Source organism: Xyrauchen texanus, chromosome 38 (assembly GCF_025860055.1).
Source record: "Xyrauchen texanus isolate HMW12.3.18 chromosome 38, RBS_HiC_50CHRs, whole genome shotgun sequence".
NCBI classification, from domain to species: domain Eukaryota; kingdom Metazoa; phylum Chordata; class Actinopteri; order Cypriniformes; family Catostomidae; genus Xyrauchen; species Xyrauchen texanus.
The window spans coordinates 22,548,008-22,572,979 of NC_068313.1; the positions used below are offsets into that span (position 1 = coordinate 22,548,008).

General features: G+C 36.4%; 1 protein-coding gene across 1 annotated transcript; it reads right to left on the reverse strand.

The window, feature by feature from the left end:
* Positions 1 to 21,803, reverse strand: LOC127631783 (TLC domain-containing protein 2-like). The gene is made up of 4 exons (XM_052110122.1): positions 21,313 to 21,803; positions 20,886 to 20,968; positions 17,662 to 17,744; positions 1 to 1,786 (listed from the first exon to the last, which is right to left on the reverse strand). Exons 1-4 carry the CDS (start codon positions 21,489 to 21,491, stop codon positions 1,409 to 1,411), a joined length of 723 nt encoding a protein of 240 aa, XP_051966082.1. The 5' UTR covers positions 21,492 to 21,803; the 3' UTR covers positions 1 to 1,408.
* Positions 21,804 to 24,972: the final 3,169 nt, after the last annotated feature.

Sequence of the window (24,972 nt, forward strand, 5' to 3'; positions counted from 1 at the left end):
TGAAACATTCAACCTCAAACCATCAATGGGATTAAGTACAAATAAATGACAAATATACAAAATACAAAAAAAAAATACAAAATTCAAAGCTTTATCAAAACACATTTTATGCGATATATGTGCTGCTTTAGCTGTTGCCTCTCTGTACACTAAATATTAGCATAAGCTAACATGAGGTCACCGTTGTGTGTGCGTGTAGTGCCACCAACAGGCATGATTTATGTAATGACAGTCCTTTGCCTATCAAGCTGGGCTGAAGCTAGCAGATATTCTGTTCCATTAACACAAGAATGAGCAGGAGTGTTTTTAATTCAGATAACTGTGTTGATGGCTCCAGCATTAAGATTCAGGTCCTCCATTTGAATAGTAGTACATTAACCAAGTATATTTTTGACCACAGGGTACGACTGTGATCCGCCTTGTGAAATACGGTACTGAATACCGGGCACTTCATATCAACTGCATTACTTCCTAGTCAGTATAGAAACATTTAGACTAAAACCAGCTCTGAGGCATTCTAGCAAATTTAACATCTGCACTCACGATGACACTAACTGCTACAAGCTCATGAGGTAGCAGGTGTAGGCGTTAATAAGGCCGAACAACACATTTAGGCTTAATGCTTGTTTTAATAAATAAACCAACTTTTATGGTCTTTGCAAGACAACTTTGGATATATATCTATATCTATATATACACTCACACAAGTAATTCCTATTTAAGACAACTCTTTGTTTATTTTTAGTAGATAATATAATATATAAATTCAGTGCGGTAGCATTATCATTAGCATATTATTTCAATAAAAGGAACAGATCCAATTCCTTTGCATTTGAATGGATGGTTCACCCAAATTGTCTTTCGCCATTTACTCCCACTGTTGTTCCAAACCCGTATTACTTTCTCTCTTCTGTGAAACACACAAAAAAGGATGTTACGCAGAATGTTGCCTCAGTCACCATTCACTTTTATTGCATTTTTTTTATACAATGAAAGTGAATGGTGACTGAGGCTAACATTCTGCCTTATATCTTATTTTTTGTTCCATGGAAGTTTGGGGGGGGGGGAATCAGGGTGAGTAAATGAGGGCTATACAATCAAGTCCTTTGAGGAGAATTTGATTGTTAAGTTTCAAGTGTAAATATATGTAATGTAAATATCTGTTTCAGATATCTGTAAACCTGTGACAACAGCCAACATAATAATGTCTTTGCACAGCTTGAGGTCTACATGAGAGATTTAGCAAACAATGAAAAAAAGTTTTTTTAGAAATGAAATCAGCCGGATGATATGAATGAAAGGCTGTTTTTCTAACCATTTAACTTGACTGACACATGTGCCATGAGCATCAGAAGGTGACAATCCAAAGTCAGTGATTCGGTTGAAGCTGGAGTGGGAGGAGTCTGACCTACATCTCCTTCTTCACCTCCTTTTCACGGCTAGACTTCATGAAGTCACTTCTCATAAGGCGGCAAAAAAGCACAATGTTCATGACAGTCATGATGGCCAGACCCACGCTGCCGATGGTGTAGCTGAACAGGGGGATGTGTTCACGGTTTAGCACCAGCCAGCGGGTCATCCAGGCCAAAGTGTTGATGCGGAACACCACATAAGTGCCCAGGTTTATCATGCTGTTGACGCGGTAGAATGTAGTTTTGGCCAGATTGCCCATGCGCATCACTTGTCTCAGGTGCAGAAAGATAGAATTGATCTCCACCAGTAGTGCCACTACTGCAAAGCCCACATAGCGACAGCTCAGCACAGAGATCCCAAAACAAGTGATCACCTGCAGAGAGAAGAGGATTGACATGTTTTATTACACTATTACAATTCAAACTTTAAAGCAACTGTTCACCCAAAATAAAAATTCTACCATCATTTACACTCTCAGGTCTTCTGAAACCATATGAGTTTCTCTCTTCCGTGCTCTTTTCCCATACAATGAAAGTGAATGGTGGCCACCACTTTTAAAGGAATAGTTCACCAAAAATGAAAAATCTCTTTATTTATCCCTAATTATTTACTCACCCACAAGCATTCCCAGATGTGTATAACTTTCATTCTACTGCTGAACACAAAGATTTTTAGAAGAAGAATATCTCAGCTCTGTAGGTCCATACAATGCAAGTGGATGGTGATCAGCACTTTAAAGCTCCAACAAGCACAGACAGTTGTTGTAAAAGTTATCGACATGACTCCAGTGGTTAAATTAATCTCTTCTAAAGTGATATGGTCACTTAAGGAGAGAAAAAGGTCAATATTTAAGTCCTTTTCACTTTAATTGTTTTACTTACTCTCTATTGAGCATCACACTGCCTCTTGCATGACACAAGCTCATTGGCATGTTCACGCGAGAACTGACGTGATACAACAAGTATAGCTGCATTTGTTTACAAGAAAACACTGTTTACAACGTTCACTGATTTTGCTTTCATTTGAATGTGCCAGTGTATTATAAACTACTACAGTGAAAAGGACTTAATTATTGATTTGTTTCTCACCCAAAGCATATCATTTTAGAAGACATTAATTTAACCACTGGAGTCATATGAATGACGTTAATGCTGACTATCTGTGCTTTTTGGAGCTTTAAAGTGCTGCTCACATCCACATGCATTGTATGGACCTATAGAGCTGAGAGACAGTATTCTTCTATAAACCTTCGTTTGTGTTCTGCTGAAGAAAGTTATACACATCTGGGATGGCATGAGGTTGAGTATATGATGAGAGAATTTTCGGGGTAAATTATCTCTTTAAAAGGAATATTCTGGGTTTAATAAATTAAGCTCAATCTACAGCATTTGTGGCATAATATTGATTACGACAAAAATCTATTGGGGGCCAATTTTTGAACGTTAAAATACTCACCTTTTCAAAAGTATAGTCACAAGACAATATGGGAGTAAACATGATTTTAATGTGATAAAATCACTTACTAACCTTTTCTGTGTAAATTTATAGCCGATTTACAACTTTGTTGCCATGGCGATGTCAAGAAACCCTAAAATGACTGTAAAAATTACAATTTAAACAACGTTACAGCTCAAATAATACAGGAGCTTTAACAGAAGAATTAATGTAAGTGCTTTTATAAAAATTATAATCTTCACATTTCTGCCTTTAAACCCTCCAAAAAATGGCCCCATTAACTTCCATTGTAAGTGCCTCACTGTAACCTCAAATTGTTTTTTTTTTTTGTAATATAGACTGCTTTTATGAAGACTACTTTTATGATGTGGTCATGGTCTTTTTTTGGAGCTTGAAAGCCCCCTGGTCTCCATTCACTTTCATTGTATGGAAGAGGGCTGTTCAGCCATTCTGATCAAATTCTTGTTTTGGTGTTCAACAGAAGAAAGTAAGTCATATGGGTTTAGATTGGAACACCAAAGGAGATGTTAGCTTCAGTCACTATTGACTTTCATTGAATGAAAAAAGATGCAATGAAAATGAATGATGACTAAGGCAACATTCTGCTTAACATCTAATTTTGTTTTCCACGGAAAATAGAAAATCATACAGGTTTTGAACAACAAGAGGGTGAGGAAATTATGATAAAATTTTCCTTTTTGTGTGAACTATTCCTTTAAGAAACAAGTTTCAATTTAGATGTTTTTATTGCATATTTAAAGCTGCTGTTTTAAATGAATTAGTTTGATTTATCTAAGTCATTCTGTTAAAATAGGCTAGTTAAGCCCTTTAATCAGACTACGTTTGAATTGTGTTTCATTTCTATGGTAGCTCTCTCTTCTTCTAATATGCTGTGAGGCGACAAGAAACAAATAAATACATCTTTTGCATCTAATGACAAAAGGGACAGCCTGAAGACAAGAACACAAAGGCTTGGTTGATCTGTCCTGAATCTGGCATGACAACAGCCATAGTAATAACCATGAGTGACACTAATCCTGCTGAGCTTCTACAGTGTAAACAAAGCATTGTAATTTGGTCCATATGAACACACTATAACAGATTTTATGCAAACATGCTGCGGCCGTTTCATTTTCACTTTATCTGATGGTCTCGCACATAGGATCAGAAAGTCAATTTGTAATTTTTAAGAAAATTTTAATCGTCCCAATTTCGTCAGGACTTTAGTCACAAGCCTTTGCTGTAAAGTCAAAAAGGAAGACTTTCATGATCATCCACTAGATGGCAGTCTATGTCTATCACGACAAGGCCGCTGTAAAACAAATGAATCTGCGACTTCACATTAAACAGCTCCCACTTTTAAAGTTATATATGCAAAAGTACACTGAACCCACAAAAAAAAAAAAAAAAAAAAAAAAGGTTAAATTGTTACTTTATTTATTTATTTATTTTTTAAAGTGGTGCCAATGTTACAACCTGCACTGAAAGGTTAATAGCACTTTTTCGACCACTTGGTCAAAACCTCATGAAGTAAATAGAGCTCAAATAATCCATATAATGACAGAAATAATTGTGAAAAGTTAAACAGATGGAAACATTTTCCACAGTACAATACAAGCACTTACCGTAGATTTCACTCATTTTCAAGGACACCATTTCTATATCTATCATTGTCCAAAACAGCATGCAATTTCATAGTTTTAAATGTACAAATATACAAAAGAAGCATTCAGGCTAATAATATCTCAACTATGATATACTGTATTTCAAGCAAGGGCTGTTATAACTTTTAAGGTCTAAACTGGTCAACATTTATGAAACGTGTACATCAGAAAAACTGCTTTCGCAAGTGTCAGGCGTGATGAGTCTTAAATAGAGGACAAAGGTGCTGTTACATGATATCCAATACTACGTTTGTAACAATGCCCCTTTCCCTTCACTGTGATATAACTGCTTTTGTAAGAGGACAAATTCATTGGCTGCCCAGCTTGCTCAGATGAGTCTGTTATGCAGCCCTGTCCACAATGACACGACACACAACTGTGGTCAGGAATGTTGTTCACATTCACACTATAGCTCTGGTTACATTACAGCACAGGCTGGGCTATTCCTTTGACACATGACTCTCTCAAAAGCCCATAGAGTATTTGTTAAGTCCAAAATTCCCCTCTTTATTGAAATGGTGCATAATGCTTAGGGCCTGCTCCATTCACAATGTTATTCATAAAATACACTGTCCACAATTTATGTATCCATGTGGACTGTAAACACATTTGCTTTACAGTGGTTAACAAAAGAGGTGACAGTTAGCTCTCAAATCACAGGTTACAGTAAACAGGGATGATTGAAAACAACTGGGAATTTAAGCAATCACATTTACAAAAAGACTAATGACATGGCTGGTTTATTGGGACTGCTAGCTTTGATTTCAATACACAACCTTCACCAATCCTCTCTGATCGCAGAGAAGAGGCAGTCTGAGTGCTTAACATAAAGACAGGTGATTATTAAAAAAGGTTTGTGTGACTGGGAGGGTGCTGATCGTTGGTTGACACTTTATCTTTTCTCTCCCAGGTCAGCAAGGCTCCTTACACAACCTTTGAGCTGGATAAAGCTCAGAGCACAAAAAACAAACCTTATCTTCATGAGACCCTACCTCTTCTTGAAGTCTCTTAAAAATGACAAGTGCATTAGTTCAACTGATTGGAGTAATAAAAGCTTAAAGGATCACTTTTTATATGTACATATGTGTTCTATTACTAATGAAAGTGGAACGCAAACAAGATCGACTTTTTCCACAAAATGAGATCAGCAAGCTGCGTCACAAGTCATCAAAAACAAACACACATTTTGAGCAATTGGTTATATTTGAATGGCTACGGTCATAAAGAGATAAAACACACTATAACGTCCTCCTTAGCCTTGAAATTAACATTTAGTAATCATTGACAAGAATAGAGCAATGTTTTCATGTAATTAGTGGCACTCTAAAGTGTTTGGAGACTTAAAAGTAATATTCTGGCTTCAACACAAGTTAAGCTCAACCGGCAAAAATGTTTGGCATAATATTGATTACTAAAAAAAAAAAGAATTTTGACTTCTGGGTTCCAGTGAGACTTTTACAATGGAAGTGAATGGGGCCAGTTGGTAAACGTTGAAATACTCAGTTAAAAAAGTGTATCCACAAGACATAAACAGTATGCGTGTTAACATGGCATTAGTGTGATAAAATAAAATGTTCTGTGTAAAGTTATATCCAATTTTACAACTTAGTTGCCATGACAACGTAATGGAGTAAACTGGGTAATCACGGTAAATGACGATTTAAACACTTTACGTTACTTTACAGCACAAAAATTCAGGAGTTAACAGAATAATTAATATAATTATTATAATTATAAGCTTCACATTTCTGCCTTAAAACCCTGCAAAAATTGGCCACATTCACTTCCATTAAAAGTGCCTCACTGCTAGCTTGATCTTTTTTTTTTTTTTTTAAAGAGAGAGAAAAACAAAAAGAAAATGAGGGATGCGTTAAAATTTTTGTGGTAAATCAACATTATGCCATAAATGCTGTCGATTGATCTTAACTTCAAAAATGTATGATTTTTATTGCTTTAGATAAATGATGAATGGACCTTTTCTCAGAACTAACTTCATTATTCTGTGCCATTTTTTTCTGCTGTTGTTGTTTTTTTGCAATTACTTTTAACTACCAGTTAAAAGTTACTTTTAGTTTTAAGTGGATGTACTGTACAAAGTAATTTCCCTACAAGTTCACACAGGTGTTCTAGCAGAGTAGCCACAGGTGTAGTTCAGCACATTATGTTCCGCTAATGTTTGAAAACCAAAAGCATTCAAATACTTTTTTGTCTTTATTTTCAATAGTATATAAACTCTTTTATCATTTAAAATCTAAAAAATGTTTTTGTCCAAACATTATTTGGGTACGCTGTACATCACATTTGGTTTTGCTTATACATTAACAGTTAATAAGTTTGTAAGCTTTATTGTAATGATGAAAAATTCACAGGGCAATGGTGGCTAAAAAACATTTGACAGGTTGAAAATCTGGGCAATCTCAAACCACCAGGGCAAAAAGCACAATTATACACTCCAACATGATGTACACAGACACCAACAGACAATCGGAGTGAATCTGCATTAGCAAGCTTATTTTCTTAATCCAACTGCAGTCATGCTGATATAATCCTATTCACCCTAACACAAAACTCAAAAACACACACCCACACACACCCACACACACCCACACACAGGTATTGGTGGTTTACGAGGACTCTCCATAGACATAATTATTTTTACCCTGTACAAATGTACTTTTCTATCCCCCAACCGTAACCTTACCCCTAAACCTAAGCATCACTGAAACTTTTTTTACATATTAAAAAAAAAACATTGTTTAGTAAGTTTAAGACTTTGAATTATGGGGACATTAGGTATGTCCTCATAAACCACCTTTATATCATAATAACCTTATAATGACTAGTGTATAACCTAACAAAACCAACCATCCACACCCACACATGGCTCAAAGTTGCTAAGACGAAGCATGAAAGTGAGTAATAAAACGTGGATCACACCTGAATAATTTTTTGTCTCGTTTAACTCAAATTTAACTCTTATTTCCAGTAGAATTATGCATAAGTTTATGTAATAATTACATTATATTACCACAAGCCTGTCACTTTGCTCCCTTCTTGAGAAAAAAAAATCCCTGTTGTCAGGGGTGAAAATGTCATCAAAATGTTGGGGGGGACAATAAACATAACAATTCTCAAAAGCAATTTTTGAAGGGGACACCAAGGGTTTTTTTGTTGTTGCCCCGTTTGCATTTGTATTATTTTATTTCTTAAAAAACAATTATTTTAAGAATATATCATTATATTATTTACAATACACATATTTTAATGATATTTTAGGGGGGGACAACCCTCAGATAGGGGGTCCTGACCCCCCCCGCGATTTCCGCCTATGCCTGTTTTTCAGCTTGTAAAAAACTAAATAAATTAAAAAGCCTACAGGTCTGTGTGTTTGGTTTCATAAACATCTCCCTGAGGGGTCAATTATCACTGGAAAGGTTGCTATTTTCTCTACTGTATGAAAGAAAAAACACAGGAGACATACATGTGGCAATTGGAATTTGAGATTAAAAAGGCTCTTTCTGGGGAATTCAGTGAGGGGGTTGACAGTAGAGGAGAAGGAAACCAGTTAACCTGGTTACAAGTGAAACTCCTTTAGAAAGCTTTTGCCAGCAGGCCCATTCGAGCTGCTTGCGGTGAATACTGCAACTCAGTGAGAAATAGAGAAGAGATGACAATGGCTTCAGTGAGAGAAAGGTGGAAACGCACACAAACACACACACACACACACACACACACACACACACACACACACACACACACACACACACACACACACACACAAAGCCCAAAGTATATTTCGGTAAAATATTTCTGTCCTAATTTATTTTCTTTTACATGATATATTTTAACGCTCTTTGATTAAACCCATTGGCCCATATTTCTCATTAAGCAAAACCTTCAAGATTTTGTTTCATGCTTTTATCAATCTACACAGAAAGAGAGTAAGCATGCGTCTCCTCCTCAGTGTCACCGTGTGTCATTAACGCAGCATATATGAACCCACTATGACCAGGCCATTACATGATCGTATAAAGTGAAGCTGGAGTGCTTTACGATCACTAAGTTTATATTTGTTCGTTTAAAGTTGTATTTTTGGTCCTTTTTCTTCTTATATGGAAAATGAATGCATAAAAATCCTTTTGAGTTCCTTTTGATGTTTTTGCTTTTGGGTGAACTATCCCTTTAAGTAGGTTTTATATAAACAAATGCAATGTTGCAGGACCAGCACGCCGCATCCTCCAGATTCCATTCACAGTAAAAGAACAGATACATATAAACACAGTAAGATCCTCCCAGTCCAAGCCATATAAGACAGAGGAGGGGCCAGATGGTGTTTGGAGAGAGTGAAACTGGGCTGGGTGATGGTGGTGGATTTGGCATATGAATGTGGAGTTGGAGCTGATTGAAATGAAGGTGTTGAGTGAGGTGAACCGGAAAGGTGTGGCAAGGTATGACAGTTTCATGGTACAAAAGACTAGGGAATGGGTGTTTGAGAGATTGTGTTTCAGAGCACCACACTCCAGTGAATCATTGATGATTTCTAAGTGAAGGGGTTTCAGAGGGGGAGGGGACCATGAAGGTTTCTGAACCATCAAAGCCATTAATATTACTGAGTGAAGAAATCTCTATGACCACAAATGGCAACACCACAACAACTTCCTACTGACACAAAACCTCATGTGTGTATCATGAGTTTCTCAGTTTTGAAAACAAACAAGTGGATGATTTGTAACTCAAACTGACAAAATTCTAGCTTAATATGAGTAACAAACCTAATCTACCCATACAAAAATTATGTAAAAAATATTTTAATCTCTACAATCAGAAATGCAGCGAGTGGCCTGATAAAAATGGGTCAATAAATTATTTTAATAAGAAGTTCTAAAATTAGAAGCTACAACTGTATATGGGCAATTGCACTGAAAATGAGTACAGTGTAGGAGAAACTAATTCTGTTTGCCATCTTGCTCTTCTTCTAAATGATAACTGGGAGTGAGGTGGAGATGTTTACCCAATCATGGCCACTCAGGACAAAGTCCACACACTGGGGTAAAACACAAATCACACTCGGACAAGATAAGTTGTTAAAAATTTAGTGAGTTCAACATGACATGATGACCCCAAGCAAGGCAGACTCAGGTCAAAGGAAATCAGAGCCCATGCCTCTAAAAGCAAAAGGACAAACCTATAATAGGCCTTAGTCAGAGTCGTGCCATTTTTAATAACAGAATGAAAATGAAGCAGTGAAACAAATTGGTTTAGATGTGGCCTATGGCGTGAAAAACAAATTTGCTCCACAGGTACTCATCACAAGTATTGGCGTCAAATGAATAGATATCAGTTTTGAGATTGGCAGTATACTGTAGGTGTAAAAACACCCTATATGCTTGATATTTTCCAGGAAGTCAGGCCGTGTTGGTGTAAACCAAGACAAAACCAAGACACTCGTTCTGTATTGCATACAACTGCCGCCCCACAGTACTGAAATATAAATCTGATAAACTGTGTTTTGCATTACAGGGCCACACAAAAGTCCAAGCTATATTTAAGCACAATAGGCTTTAACCACTTGGTCAATGATGATGAATGACGAATTAAATCAGCAGTCATCAATTAAAAACCATGCATAGCATTGTGCATATGCACATTGTGCAACACAGTTCCCATGGAAACCAGACTCGTAGGGCCACTTGAGTCAACTAGTCGTGCTCCAGATATACAGTAATTTGTGGTACTCAGACTCAAGGGTGGAGCATTGAAATATGCTGAATTGAACAATTCTAGCTTCCCTCAGTCTATGACCTCATTATGGTACATTGTAAACCCACCACTCCAACAAATACTAAGGTGTTTCTTGGCCAGCAGCATTCCAACATTAGAATTCATCACTTGCGTCAACAACAAATTCTCCTACATTTCTTGCCTGAGGTAAAGCCATTGTATTACAGAACAAACCTATCATGTGAAACTACTTCAAATTTTAAAGGGATAGTTTAGCCAGAAATGTGAATGGTCATTATTCACTCATTCTAATGTTGCTCCAAACCCTTAAGACTTTCTTTCTTGCATGGAAATGATGACTGAGACAAAAATTCTACCTTTCATCTCCTTTAGTGTTCAGTGAAAGGAAAAAAGTCATATGGGATGGTGAGTAAATGCCAACAGAATTTTTGGTTGAACTAACTCTTTAACTTCTAAAAGGAAGTTCTATTAAAAAGCCAGGAAGATACAAGAATATAAATGTAATTTCCATTTCTATTTGTTGCTAGGAAGTGTGAGGAATTATTTATAAGTGGGTTGTTTTGACAGCACTTTGCTGGTGTGTGGGTGTTGATGGTGTGAATACAGAGGTAGGTTACTCAAGATTTGAGGACGGGTCAAACTGGGAGCATGCAGTTTCAGGGTTTACAGATTTCAGTTAAGATCTTAAGGAGGTTTGTCTTTGAGGGGGTTTCTTCAACAAGGGTCCAAGAACATGAACGTATGTTAACCAGATGTCTCTACTTCTCTCTGGAAAATGCAGAATGAATGCTGAAAAAGAAGCAGGGCTCCAGCCACAAATACGCCACCCTCCTCAGCCAAAAGTGGTTCCCTTGCTCGTACACATTCTTTTACGCTCATTCCTCAGCTGCGTCTCAAGCTCTCCATTTCCCAAAAGAACTAATCCTGCCAGTGACCTTTGACCTTCTATCAGTGTTTGCACTATAATATGTATACATTAACTTCCTCTTGAACTGATATATGGTGGAACATTTGCATTTTTTAATTTAGCTGACACTATCCAAAGACTCTTACAAATGAGAATAATACAAGCCAAAACAATTAGTCCAAGAGAGAGAACAGTACACAGTCGTGCACTACAAATAATATTCAGCAAAAATTTTTACTTGTCCACTGAAAACAGGCATATATTAAAAGGTAGATCTTGGGATTTTAAGAATTCATATCAAATTATTAAAATGAAATTTGCTATTCATATACAGTATTTGTAACTAAGCCTACAATATAATTTGCCCCAATATCTTATTGAATTTCGGGGCCATTTTTGTAAATTTCGGTAGCATTTTTTTGCCCCAAGCACCCATTAATTTCTCACCCTGGTCACCTTTCAAGTTAACTGCATCTTTTTCCTCTACAATAAAAGTGTGACTAAGAATAACATTCAGCCATCTCTGTTTTTTCTCCATGAAAACATCTCCGTTTGTGAAAGAAAGAAATGAAAGAAAGAAATTCACTGAGGGGGTTTAGAACAAGTCATAGGTGTCAAAGAACCTAAATATATTTTAGAACTCCATAACAGTCTCATCTTCACCTCTCCATTTTTGTACAGCTTACATTCAGATGTCCCACCCTTTCTGACAAATGAAATTTAACACTGAAAACCCTAAGTTGACTGTACCATGATCATTGATTAAGTTAAATTGTTCCCTCAATTAAATTGAGTAATGATGTCAATTTACGCATATGCATATGTCAAGTTACGCATATGCATGAAAACTTAACTCAGATTTGCTTTTTATATATTGTTGTTTCTACTTAATAATTTTAGTTGAATTGACTTAAATTTAGATCAAACAATAACACAGCTCAAATAAAGAAGATTTAAACCGATTTGAACCGATTCGGTCAATCATTAAGTAAACGTAATTCTCCACTGAAATGCATATAAACCAGTAGTTCAGTTGCACATGCACAGGGCGAATTGAAATAAAGTTAACAGTCATTTGACCAAAGGGGACAAAGGTCACTCTAAAGCTCCATTCTCACCGCAAACGACATTGTAAATTGGTGTCACTAGACTCTGAGATCGGTGTTGCTGGTGGGCGTTCCTACTGCGTCAACTTTAATGTTATTGGAGGACAGCACGTCTGGCCATTGTAGCTTTGGAAATTTTGATTACAGATCATAATGCCAGTAAAGCTAAAATATTCTAATTTAACAAGGAATCAGTTCTATTGCTTCTAAAAATGAATATTTTGCAAGAGAGTGTGTTTTCATATAAACCGCCACAATGCTTAATGCATAAGATAATGAACAAGACGAATGAACGATCTATCAATGAATCTAACTCACTGGAATGCTGACACGGTTTTCCAAGCATCATTCTTATTAGGCTATATCAATGTCTCCAGTATCTCACACTCGGAAACGGATGAACTCCACCGTCTTCACTCTCACAGGCAGATGCTTGCGAATGTCGAAAAAGTTGAAATTCTCAACATAGTTTTGTCACTTGCCGTGGCGATCTCTGATGCCAATGGTCACTGCAGCTCGTGTCGCTGGAAGTCACTCTGCTTTCATTGAAAATTAATGGGATATTGTCACGCGGTGTGAACGGGGCTTCATGGGGACATCATACTATACTAAATATATAATAAATAGAGTTAAAACCTCCATGAATTCTTAATAACAACTATTTAAATGACCCCCATTACTCCCCTTTGACAAAGGAAACATAATTAAATAATTCAAGCACAAGGGATTATGGGTTCATAGCCTCAATTTTGTACTCAACTTGATTTTTCCAGTAATGACAACATTTACAGGACATGACCTTTCCATGACATTTCCAGCTTTCCAGTCAATTTGGATTGCAGGGTCTGGATTTAATACTTTTTTTTTATTCATACCAATTCGTTAATGAGCGATTTGTGTATAAGTTTGACCCATTCATAGGACACAAAATAACAATTTGCTCACAATACAGAAATCGTTACCACTTGCGAGCAAGTATTACTATGCACAAGATATTTTTAAGCACTGAAAAAATAGAAAAAGGATATTCACTATAGATATTTCCATGACTTATCTGAGATTAAGATGATTGTTTTAAATTACTTCTCACAAGTTTGAAATTATCTAGTATTTCCAAGTTTTTATTTACCCTGTACATTTTTCACACATCAATTCTCTGAAAACGTTTGTTCCATTTTTGAAGTTGTCTAATATCAACAAAATGTCTTCTACAAATCTTTCCATTCCAAGAAACCTCCCTTTGAGAATTGAAAGCATGTGATGGGTGATTTTTCACTATTCTTGACTTGATTACTTCACTTTGTATTGACAGTTTTATTAAACATTCATGCAACTTTAAAAAGTCAGGGAAAGACGAAGAAGAGCTTGATCATCAGGTTTTGCAGAAATGTCTGTAATTGAGTTTATTCCCATGCACTGTGTTAGACTGGGATCTGTGAACCCCAGTTGTTGGCAAGTGGTCGCTAGGGGGTCTGCATAAAAAAAAGAGTGGGGGCCTGGGTAGCTCAGCGCGCATGGGGTAACCTCCTCATGGTCGCTAAGATTTGTGGTTCTCGCTCTCAGTGGGGCGCATGGTGAGTTGTGCATGGATGCCACGGAGAATGTTGTGAGCCTCCACACGCGCTATGTCTCCGCGGTAATGCACTCAACAAGCCACGTGATAACATGCGCGGATTGACTGTCTCGGAGACAGAGGTAACTGAGATTTGTCCTCCGCACAGGGATTGAGGTGAGTCACTACGCCACCACGAGGACTTAGAGTGAATTGGGAATTCCAAATTGGGGAGACATTTTTTTAAATATATTATTATATTATATATATATATATATACATATTTGCTGTTTCGTTTAGCTTTTTAAGGACTGATTCGAAACAAGAGATTAATCATGATTACTTTATTGTATTGACTTGGTTTTGACTGTAAGAAACAAAAATAATCTGCATATAGGTTTGTGATTAATAATATTCCTGGACATTTTTAGCTTCAGTAAAGCTTCTTTGGAATGCAAAAACATGTTTAATTTAGTTAATAATGTTTATTTTATGTTTACATACAAAGTTTACATTTGAGTATTTTCTAATAGCAAATTATTTATACAAAATGTAATTTTTTTTCCTCTTCTTTTTAAAAATGTTATACCCTTTTTTCCCAATTTTGGAATGCCCAATTCCCACTACTTAATACTCGTGGTGACGCAGTTACTCACCTCAATCCGGATGGTGGAGGAAAAGTCTCAGTTGCCTCAGATTCTGAGACTCTCAATCCATGCATTTTATCACGTGGCTCACTGTGCATGACACTGCGGAGACTCACAGCACGGGAGGCTCATGCTACTCTCCGCAATCCATGCACAATTTACCACACGCCCCATTGAGAGCGAGAACCCCTAATCATGACTATGAGGAGGTTACCCCATGTGACACTACCCTTCCTAGCAACCGGGCCGATTTGGCAGCTTAGGAGACCTGGCTGAAGTCACTCAGCACGCCCTGGATTTGAACACGCGACTCCAGGGGTGGAAGTCTGCGTTAATACTCGCTGCGCTACCCAGGCCCCCTACACAAATTTATTTTTATGTTTTAGCAACGGGGGTCTCTCGCAAGTTGATTATCATATTTGGGGGTCCTAGGCATTTATATTTTTGAAAACCCCTGCTTTAAGGTACCACTTCAGTCCATCAGTAAAATCTCTCACAACGGAAATAGTCACCTCAGGCTTCTTATACTACACCCAAGAGTGTTTAGATGAACTACGAATCACCCTTGACACTTGCCAAACCAGCAGGCTCCCTGAGCACTGCCTGTTTATATATTTTGTCAGTGATCAATGCATCACAGAAAACACCTTAGTGAGTTTCACAAGGCGTTTCTTGAGTATGAATGAGGGCTAATACAAAATAATCATGTCATGACTGAGATCAGCAGGCTTTAATTAGCAAACTCAATTCTGCTAAATGAGTGAGGGATGAGAGACATTTGCTCTCTGAAGACCAGTTTTTGAGATACCAATTTAAAGGAGGGTTGTGCTAGTCCAAATGGTAAACATTTTTATCGGGTTAGTGCGTTTTCACAGAACCACTTCTTGAAACTTGCATTCCTCAAAGTGATAGCCAAGCTGTAATAACCACAAACCAAGCAAACCATTTTTACAAGTCTACAGTTGTCTTTTCCAATGTACTATGTTGGTATAATTACACAACTGGGTTGATAGTGGGGCTCACCATTCATCTGTAATTAAAAGCTGAAACATGCATGTTTTTCCACCGCAAATAGCTGACTCATAGAGGCATGACCATTTCTATACATGGACTTCTTTTTCACCCAAAATCAGGCATTTTTAAGTATACTGTAGATAGTTTATTCTATAGCGATTAATCAGCCTGCTATTTCAGGCCCAACAACATTTTTCCTAGAGGGAGGAAATGCTACAAGCGGCCTGAAAAATGGGTGGGGCATGAACCCATACCCACACCCACACCCACACTGTGGGTCACTGACCCAACTGAGCTCCATGATCTTGAGCTCCAACTAAGAATTCCATTAAACAAGACTTTCCACACACTCTTGAAGAGCTACAAACAAGAGCGGTTTAGTTTTAAATCCAAAAACCCAGAAGATAATTACATTTTCAAGCCCTAGCTTCCCTCATGAATTTATAACGTTTTTTTTTTCAAAAGCGTTTTTTGACAACAGTTGCCTTATGAATTATATGTTATTGGTCAAGCAAAGTTGACCTTATGTAGCAACGTACTAGAAATGTACATTTTAAAAGCACACAACGGTTTCAAAATTTACGTTTGAAGTATGACAGTTTAATTTATGCTGTAGAAGTTATGTTAAAGATACACTTTAGAGGATTTCTTGTTTAATTTTTGGTTAGAAAAGAACAAAATAAAATTTTGGAACCAGTCCATAAAAATCTGTTCTTGCCTTGCCGAGTGAGGCTCACTGTGAGACTACAATAATAATGTTACATTCAGAGCTGATAGATTTGAATTTGTGCGAAATTTCAGGCTTCCGTTGTTCGTCCTTGTGCGAAAAAGAAGGAAGGTGTGGCTGCTTTGGCATGTATGTGCTTGCTCAGATGACCAAAAAAAAAAAAAAAAGATGATGTTTCAACTTAAGTAACTTGCAATTTTAGGTTTTGACCACAGATGTTGACAGAGCCCAGAATTCTGTAGTACCTTTAACCACACCTTATTTTAGCCATAAATCGAAAACCTCTATTCTAAAGATCCTTTCGAAATTCCAGAGGAAGCCCATGTCGAATTATGATCAGTCGAACCCAAACCAATGAAAATAGAAGGTTTTAATCAGACAAGCAGCATTCTGTTGACATTTGGGCACAACTAAAACAAAGCTTACAGTTTGGTCAATAAACTAAACAGTGGGGAGGAAAGGGATGGGGTGAAGGTCTGACAGTTTCTCACACTGCCAATAAGAATCTGGCAGCATGTTCCCTCTGGCCACTTCAGTGAATGAGATGCCAAGAAAAGAGGGAACAACAACAACAGAACCACAGAATGAAGCTGGCTACTTTCCCTTGAACCATGTGGTGGTGGTGGTGACGCCAAAGAACCCCAACAGAACCAAATCGCTGTGGTGATCTGACAAAGCATGGAAAACCCATTGAACGTAACAGGCGTGTTTGGACACAACATACTTCCTCTGTCAATTGCAAAACATGACAGAAGACACTGGTTGTGATAATCTGTATGTTTAGAGAGCAAATGCAAACAATTTGTTCAAAGGGGCTGTACCAATTCTACATCACTATGGATTGGTCTGGGAGATATAGTTATAAAAAAAACCCCCACTATTTTTCAGCCTTTTGACAATATATTCTAAATAAATGCTTTTGTTTTTCCCCACAGGAACCAACATTTTATCCAAGCAGCCACTGTATCCAATTAGCTACAAGCTCAATGCATGTTTTAAACATTGATATTCACTGAACACATACAATATTTAATGATTTAAATGTATATAATAAACTTCTAACCCTTTTCCAAAAAGCATTTCAAAAGACACATTGAAGGACTGGCACTCTTTACAAAGACAAGTGGTCAGACAGGTTGGGCTATTTGAATACGCCAAAAAGGAGCCTTATCAGGCCGGTGCTGTTTTATTAGGAAGGTGAGTAATACAGAAACTGCTTTTGGAATTATGTTAAAGTTTATCACAAAAGGTCCCAAAGCAATGTTAGTGAATTTAATTTCAAACAAAGATATAAACATTTTCCCACGCTGGTCTGGGCTGATTTGGTGCTTGTCTAACTGGTGGACCAGCATTTAAAACAACATATGCTGGTGACCAACAGCTATGCTGGCTTATTTTCAGCAGGGATATTTGTACTAGTTTCTGTCTACTTACCACTATATGATGGAAAAGGAGCTCCCATGATTGACCAACCTTCTGATTGAGTATCATATCAAAGAAGTCATATACGAAGTAACCTGAAACATCAGAAACACATTTTTCAAAGATTGGAATTGTTTACAAGACAATCGTTTAAAGCAATGAGTTTTTCAAGATCCCATGACAACAACTGCGTTTGGCAACCAATTCCAGATAAGGATTGCACCGATCTGATACCTGGAAATGGGGTCCGATGCTGACGATTTTACCGGACAAGCATTTTATCAGATGTTGAATGAGAAGCGTATTACTCTACTGTGAATTAGCCTACAAACACTCAAACACATACTTCCTGGAGCGCTCAGCGCCGGACTTTCAAAAGCCTTAAGAAATTCCAACTGATATGTATTACCAATGTATAGTACAATTATTATTATTATTAATAATTATAAATGCCAATAAAACAAAAATTCTAAAAATTACAGTGTGATTGAAAAGTGGATTGATATACTACTGAAATAAATAAATAAAGAGAGAGAGAGCAAGAGAGAGAGAGATCTGAAACCAATTCCAAGTCCAGATACAAGTTAAAATGTGTAAAGAAACATGGCTTCTTTTCTACTGAAGACTTTCACTGTTATGTTTGCTGCTGCATCTTGCAGACCAGTTAACAAAGTTTTGGACATGCTCTTATGTTATTGATTTTTGGTTTCCTATTTTATAATGAAATAATGTATTGTTACAGGTTTTTGTTTCTTTACACAAAGAGTACTCCCAATCAGTTCCGCACATTGAATTATAGATGGTCTAAACTCATTAAGAAAAACAACAACACTGGTATTGGATCGGGATCTGTCAATACTGAGAGTTCAGGTATCAGAATTGGATTAGAAGAGAAAAAAGTGTATCATTGCATCCCTAGTTTAAATCCATCTCACAATATGAGGGCCTCCATGGAGACAGGATTTTAGAGTGGTGGAGGAGCAACATGACAGACCTCACTGAAATAAATATATTGATTGGAAATTTCAAAATACATCTCCCATTTAGCTTCAATCTGTTTGCTTAGTTCACATTAAGCCAGCACCACACTAGCAGACTCCAAACAACTCCATTATGGCCAAGGGCGTCACACATCCAGACTGTTTTGCTGAGATCTTGTCTTCTTTACTCTGAGGTATGACACACTAGCAGATACAAAACGGTGGAGAGGTGACAAACATACCAACGCAAGACTACTCTCTCTCTCGTTCTCTCAGAATCCCTGTCACTAGGTGCTCACCAAAATAACAACAGGAGTACCACTTATAGTGGCTAATATAGCCACCAAAAGTCTATCTCCACGTTTTGATGATGAATTACAGTGACAAGCTCACCAACAGATTTCTTCTCCATCCAGGATTGTTTTGGTGCGGATCCTAAAGCAATATTCATAGATGCCTGTATGAACCAAACAAGATAGAAAACGCACTATGTTCCGAAACAAATGCTTCAAACGAGCCAGGTGTGCGATTCATGGAGTAACTTTACCTTTTTAAAGTGCGTGATTTAGTTTTTATCCCCTTGAGGCTTGCCGAAGAACACGCATGTCCATGTGCAGCTTTCAGTGAGTAAAGAAGTTCAATAAAAACAGACTGTTGTGGCTACTTTTTATGATGCCATTTTAGTGTAGTGTATTTAAAAAAGCAGGAAAAACGCTTGGTGACAGAATCACTACGATTCTGATCAGCTTGACGTCTTGTCAGTAATTCAGAAAAGGAGAAGCTCATTGGTCACAGAAAGTTTTTTTTTATAACAGTTTTGATGTGCTTTTCCATTGCTGAAACTATATATATGTTAATGAAGCACACACCTGTATTTATATGTTAATGAAGCTCACACCTGAAAATCATTAGAAACATTGGCTAGTGTAACACCAGCTTTACACTGGTGAACGTAGCAGTGCAAACCAGCAGGTTTAGCAATTTAACTTTTTTAAATTACTGGAAAATGAGACAAAGATTCTGATTAAGAATCTGATTCATTTATGAGCTCAGTCCTTCATATTTTGCCTTTTGACGCATCATAGAAAAGTTTTCTTCAGATTTTCCAGAAAGACCTTGAAAAGCCACTCAATTTAAAGAGCTACCAAGTTATAAAGTGACAGATGGTCAAGTACATATCGCACCTGTGTGTTATGCAGTTAACATTTTATGGGTGCTGTACACACTACAAAGATAACAGAGCTTCGCACAATCTGAGATATATGTTCAGTGAAAAATACCAGAAATTGCGGGTGGATATAAAAAAATGAAAAGCCCACAGTAAAGGCCCATTCATGAAGTGTCATGTGACTTTAGGGGGTGGTACTGGTGCCTGGGGATCATAGACCCAGCCATTGATTATTTAGCTACAGCTAACATTTCTGCCAACAGCATGTGGGATTTCTCCAAGTATCTTAAATATCTCTGGTATTTGGAAGATTGAACAAGAATTATTGACTTAACTTATTGCAGTAAACAGCAATATTTAAGAGCAATTCAAAACAATAATAAAAATGCACAAATAATATTAATTTCTATGACACTTGATTTATTGTGGCAATTTTCATGTTTCCACCTGATAGAGCTTCAGAATTTTGAGTTTGACTATTTTTTAAGAACTAACACATTAAAGGCAAAACATTTAAAAAAATACTTTCTTCTTTGGAAGACAAAAGTAGATGTTCGGCAGAATGACAGCCTCAGTCACCATTCACTTCCATTGTTTAGAAGAAAAATGCAATAAAAGAGAATGGTGACTGAGACTGTCTGGCCCCAACAGACGCTTTTGTGTTCCATGCAGAAAGTGAAATCATACTCAACACGTGGACTTAAATATCGATCTCTTTCTCACACACCTCCTATCATATCACTTCAGAAGACATGGATTAAACCACTGGAGTCTTACGGATTACTTTTGTGCTGCCTTAATGTGCTTTTTGGAGCTTCTTTTTGGTCACCATTCACAATGTTTGGACCTACAGAGCAGAGATATTAATATAAGTCATACACAACTGGGATGGCATTAGGGTGAGTAAATGATGAGAGAATTTTTGGGTGAACTATTAATTTAAGGTCTCACATAAAGTCTAACCAGTTACGTTGTATTACTAAACTGACCCTCCTGTTACTGACTGTAACTCGTGGGCACGAAACGGTATTTCCACGCCCCCTTTAACTGTGTAACACTTCGTATGTATAATGCTTCATTGTACTCACCGATTGATACAGATACCAAGGCGTGTGAGAAAACGGAGTATGTCTCTATCAAATCCTCAGCCATCTGGGGATGTATGCAAAAACTAGAAAAACAGGCATATTATAATCAGAGCGTGGTCTATTAAAAAACACACCACATCAAAGGAAGATATTGGATAACCACAAACGTTAATTCAAGTGATATCAATCGCTGTGTCTGATCTCATATGATCTCATCAAAAGGCATTACAGTATATCCGTTAAAGAGAAAATACATGAGATCAAACTACATTCATCAATTACTGTCAGGGTGGCAGCTGAAAAGGTCTATTCTATCAAATTATCTTGCATCTGATAAAGACGTAAAAAAGACGATACATACATGAGTATATGCAAGTAAATGGGTGTACATTCCCCGTGCACGTGTGGGGGGAATTATGACACTAACCAAAGCACTGACCACACTCCAGTTATCAGGCTGTGCACGAAAGACGTTGAGATGTTTCTCCATTTCCAAGCGTTCCTCTGAGCTGTCTCTGGAATAGGAAGTTTGTTGATTCCATAGTTTACACATTTGAAAAACCCCACAGAGGCTCCAGAAGTCAAAATCACTGAATTCAATTCCATATTTTCTAGCGCGCGCCTCTCTCTTGTTACACCCGAGGCTCGCGCGCGCGACTAGACTTGTGGAGATAAACCCGTTGCGCTTTATATATTTTTTTTCATTAAGAAAAAATGACATCCCGGATGTTCCTCCTTATTTCATATTTATTTTCGATGAGTCTAACTTATAATATTAGGTCGCCTGTGTTGGTAGATCCTTCTGTAAACGAAAAATCTCTCTAGTTTGCGTGATCCGACGTTAAGCTGAGATGACACTAGTGAGTCAAATACAGGTGGTAACTGTGAAATATTAGTAGCTAGTGTATGCGTTACAAAATCATGTAATGCTTGTGTAACTTTTTCGCCTTAACGATAACCAAACACCAGAATCCCCGCCCAGACATCGCGAGGCAAGCCTGAACAAATAAGCGTTTCCCTTGCATCTAACCCCGCCCCCTTACACTAGTGTGGAACTATGGGATATGTAGTACAGGCAAGGATTTCATAATTTACAATAAATTATGTTGTTGAAATAAATAAATAAATAAAGTAAATGAAAGAAAGAAAGAAAGAAAGAAAGAAAGAAAGAAAGAAAGAAAGAAAGAAAGAAAGAAAGAAAGAAAGAAAGAAAGAAAGAAATAACTACATTTGTGTTTAAAGACAAATAGCCTAATAGAAAGAAATCAGTGGTTTACAGAATTCTCTGTAGGGGTACATGTCATCTAACCATTAATGTTAGGTATTTTGAGTAATTATAGAGTCAACCTAGCGTAGGGTTTACATTTTTAATAAGCAATTACTCAATATAATTAACGCTCGCTCCAGATGTTTCCGTCGTCTCTTTGGTGGCATATAGCGACATCTTGTGGTACTCAGGTTAAAAGTGTTTTCTTTACATAATCTTGTAACTGTTTCACAATTACTTTTAATATAATACATGAGCCTATACCATTTGCTATTTATGTAAGGAGTTTTGAAACACTCTATAGACAGGCCTATCAGGATTTGAGGCTATTAATCCCTGAGAATAACTGTACTTTGAGAATGAGAGTGAGATTGAGCTTTATTGCATACATATAGTGACGTCAAAATAAATAACAGATAAAAAAGAGAAATATACAATAGAGCAATAAGGTTGTTTGAATATTTTATAAACATGTGCTTTAAGTTATGTGCAGGTGATGTAGTGTTGAAGAAGAGGTAGGATATTTTAAAGAATATAAATGAAATATGGATATAAGTAGCAATAGATGGATTGAATATTGCACATGGTTGAGTTGACAAAAGGAAAGTATTTAGGAGCAGTTTTAACTGTTCATGAGGTGGATGGCCTGAGGAAAAAAACTGTTCCTGTGCCCACTTGGTTCATTATGTTATTGTTTTAAAACACTCGCATTCAGTAATTGTGTATAAGAAATTGTTCAATCAAACTTGAACAAAATCAATACAAAGTTTATATATATATATATATATATTTAATATACAGGGTTGGGAGTAATGGAATACATGTAACAGGATTACGTATTTAAAGTGGTGATGGCGTAGTGGGTTAAAGAACATAACTGTTAATCAGAAGGTTGCTGGTTCGATCCCCACAGCCACCACCATTGTGTCCTTGAGCAAGGCACTTAATGCCAGGTAATAAGTGCACTGTAAGTCGCTTTGGATAAAAGCATCTGCCAAATGCATAAATATAAATGTAAATGTAAAATACAAAAAATACCAGTAACTGTATTCCACTACAGTTACAATTTAAATAATTGGTAATTAGAATACATTTACATTCCAAAATTATTTTGATTACTGAAGAGATTACTTTGCATATTACTGTCATTTATTTAATTAAATATTTAGTCCTTTCAGATGGAAAACATTTATACATATAAATGACGTGAAACACTTTCTTATGATGTGTCACATTCATACAAGCAGACTAAATTTGGAGCACAAGAATTATAAATAAAACTTGTGTTAATTGTCAGCTTTACACTAAGCTAAAATGCTATTTCTAGCCATTTTACATGCACATATTACCAGTCACGCTCATATTTTTTATTAAGAAAATTCATGTTAGATCATTATTTGTTTTTCTAGTAAGAAATATTAAGATATTAGGGCAAAAATCGTATTGTTGATAATAATTTTGTATTGTTTTCCTGTTAAAATATAAAAAATCCTTAAAACAAGATACATTTGATTTATCTTGTTTTAGAAACAGCACTGCATAAGATATTTAGGTTTTTCAGAATGTATTTTTAACAAGTGTATTTTGTCTTACTGCACTGGCAGAGTTTTTTTAGAAAAACATCTACCAGTGCTGAAGAAATAATCCAAAGTATTTAGAGTATGTTACTGACCTTGAGTAATCTAATGGAATATGTTACAAATTATATTTTACAGCATGCATGCTGTAATCTGTAGTGAAATACATTTCAAAAGTAACCATCCCTACCCTATATATATATATATATATACATACAGTACTGTGCAACATTTTAGGCACTTGGGAAAAATGTTGCATTGTGAGGATGTCTTCAAAAATAATGCCATAATTAGTTTTCATTCATCACTTAATGTCATACAAAGTCCAGTAAACATAAAAATGCTCAATCAATATTTAGTGTGACCATCTTTGCCTTTAAAACAGCCCCAATTCTCCTAGGTACACCTGGACACAGTGTTTCTTGGTTGTTGGCTGATAGGATGTTCCAAGCTTCTTGGAGAATTCGCCACAGTTCTTCTATTTAGGCTCAATTGCTTCAGTCTCTATATGTAATCTCAGACTGACATGATGTTCAGTGGGGGCTCTGTGGGGACCATGACATCTGTTGCAGATGCTCCCTGTTCTACTATTCTTATCTTTTCTATTTGCAAAAGTAATGTTCGGGAGTTTAACATTTATACTTCCTATTGAAATACTAAAGCTGAAGAGATAATTAACCATCTTAAGACAAATGCTTTTGTGAAACAACTTATATGACTTTGAAAATAAAATGTGTAAATATTTAACACATTTTACTATGCAAAAACAAAATTCCTTTAAATTAAATTAAAAAAAATCAATAACATTTTTATTTTTTTATTTTATGAATTAAATTTAAGTAAAATGTACACAATTCAATTTGTTGGAATTTTTGTTATGACAATGAAATACATACATCTTAAAAATTGCCTATAATATTTTTTAAGTGTATAAGTGCATTTATCTTTTTATTTTAAGATGGGCTATATTTAGAAATGTAGATTTTTACCACAAGAGTAAAGAAATTAGTAGTAATATCCATATTCATTTTCACAATAATATGTCTAGGAGGAATTAAATATACAGTATCCTGTGTGTATATATAGTTTATAGTTTAAATGTGTGACAAAATGACTCGAATTACACCAACGAACGGATGTAACAACTATACTGTAAAAGAGGAGGCTCATTATTTTGGCTTTCTGGAAAATAAGATGCTTTATGCTACACAGTTTGATGTCACCGCCACTCGCTCTGATTGGC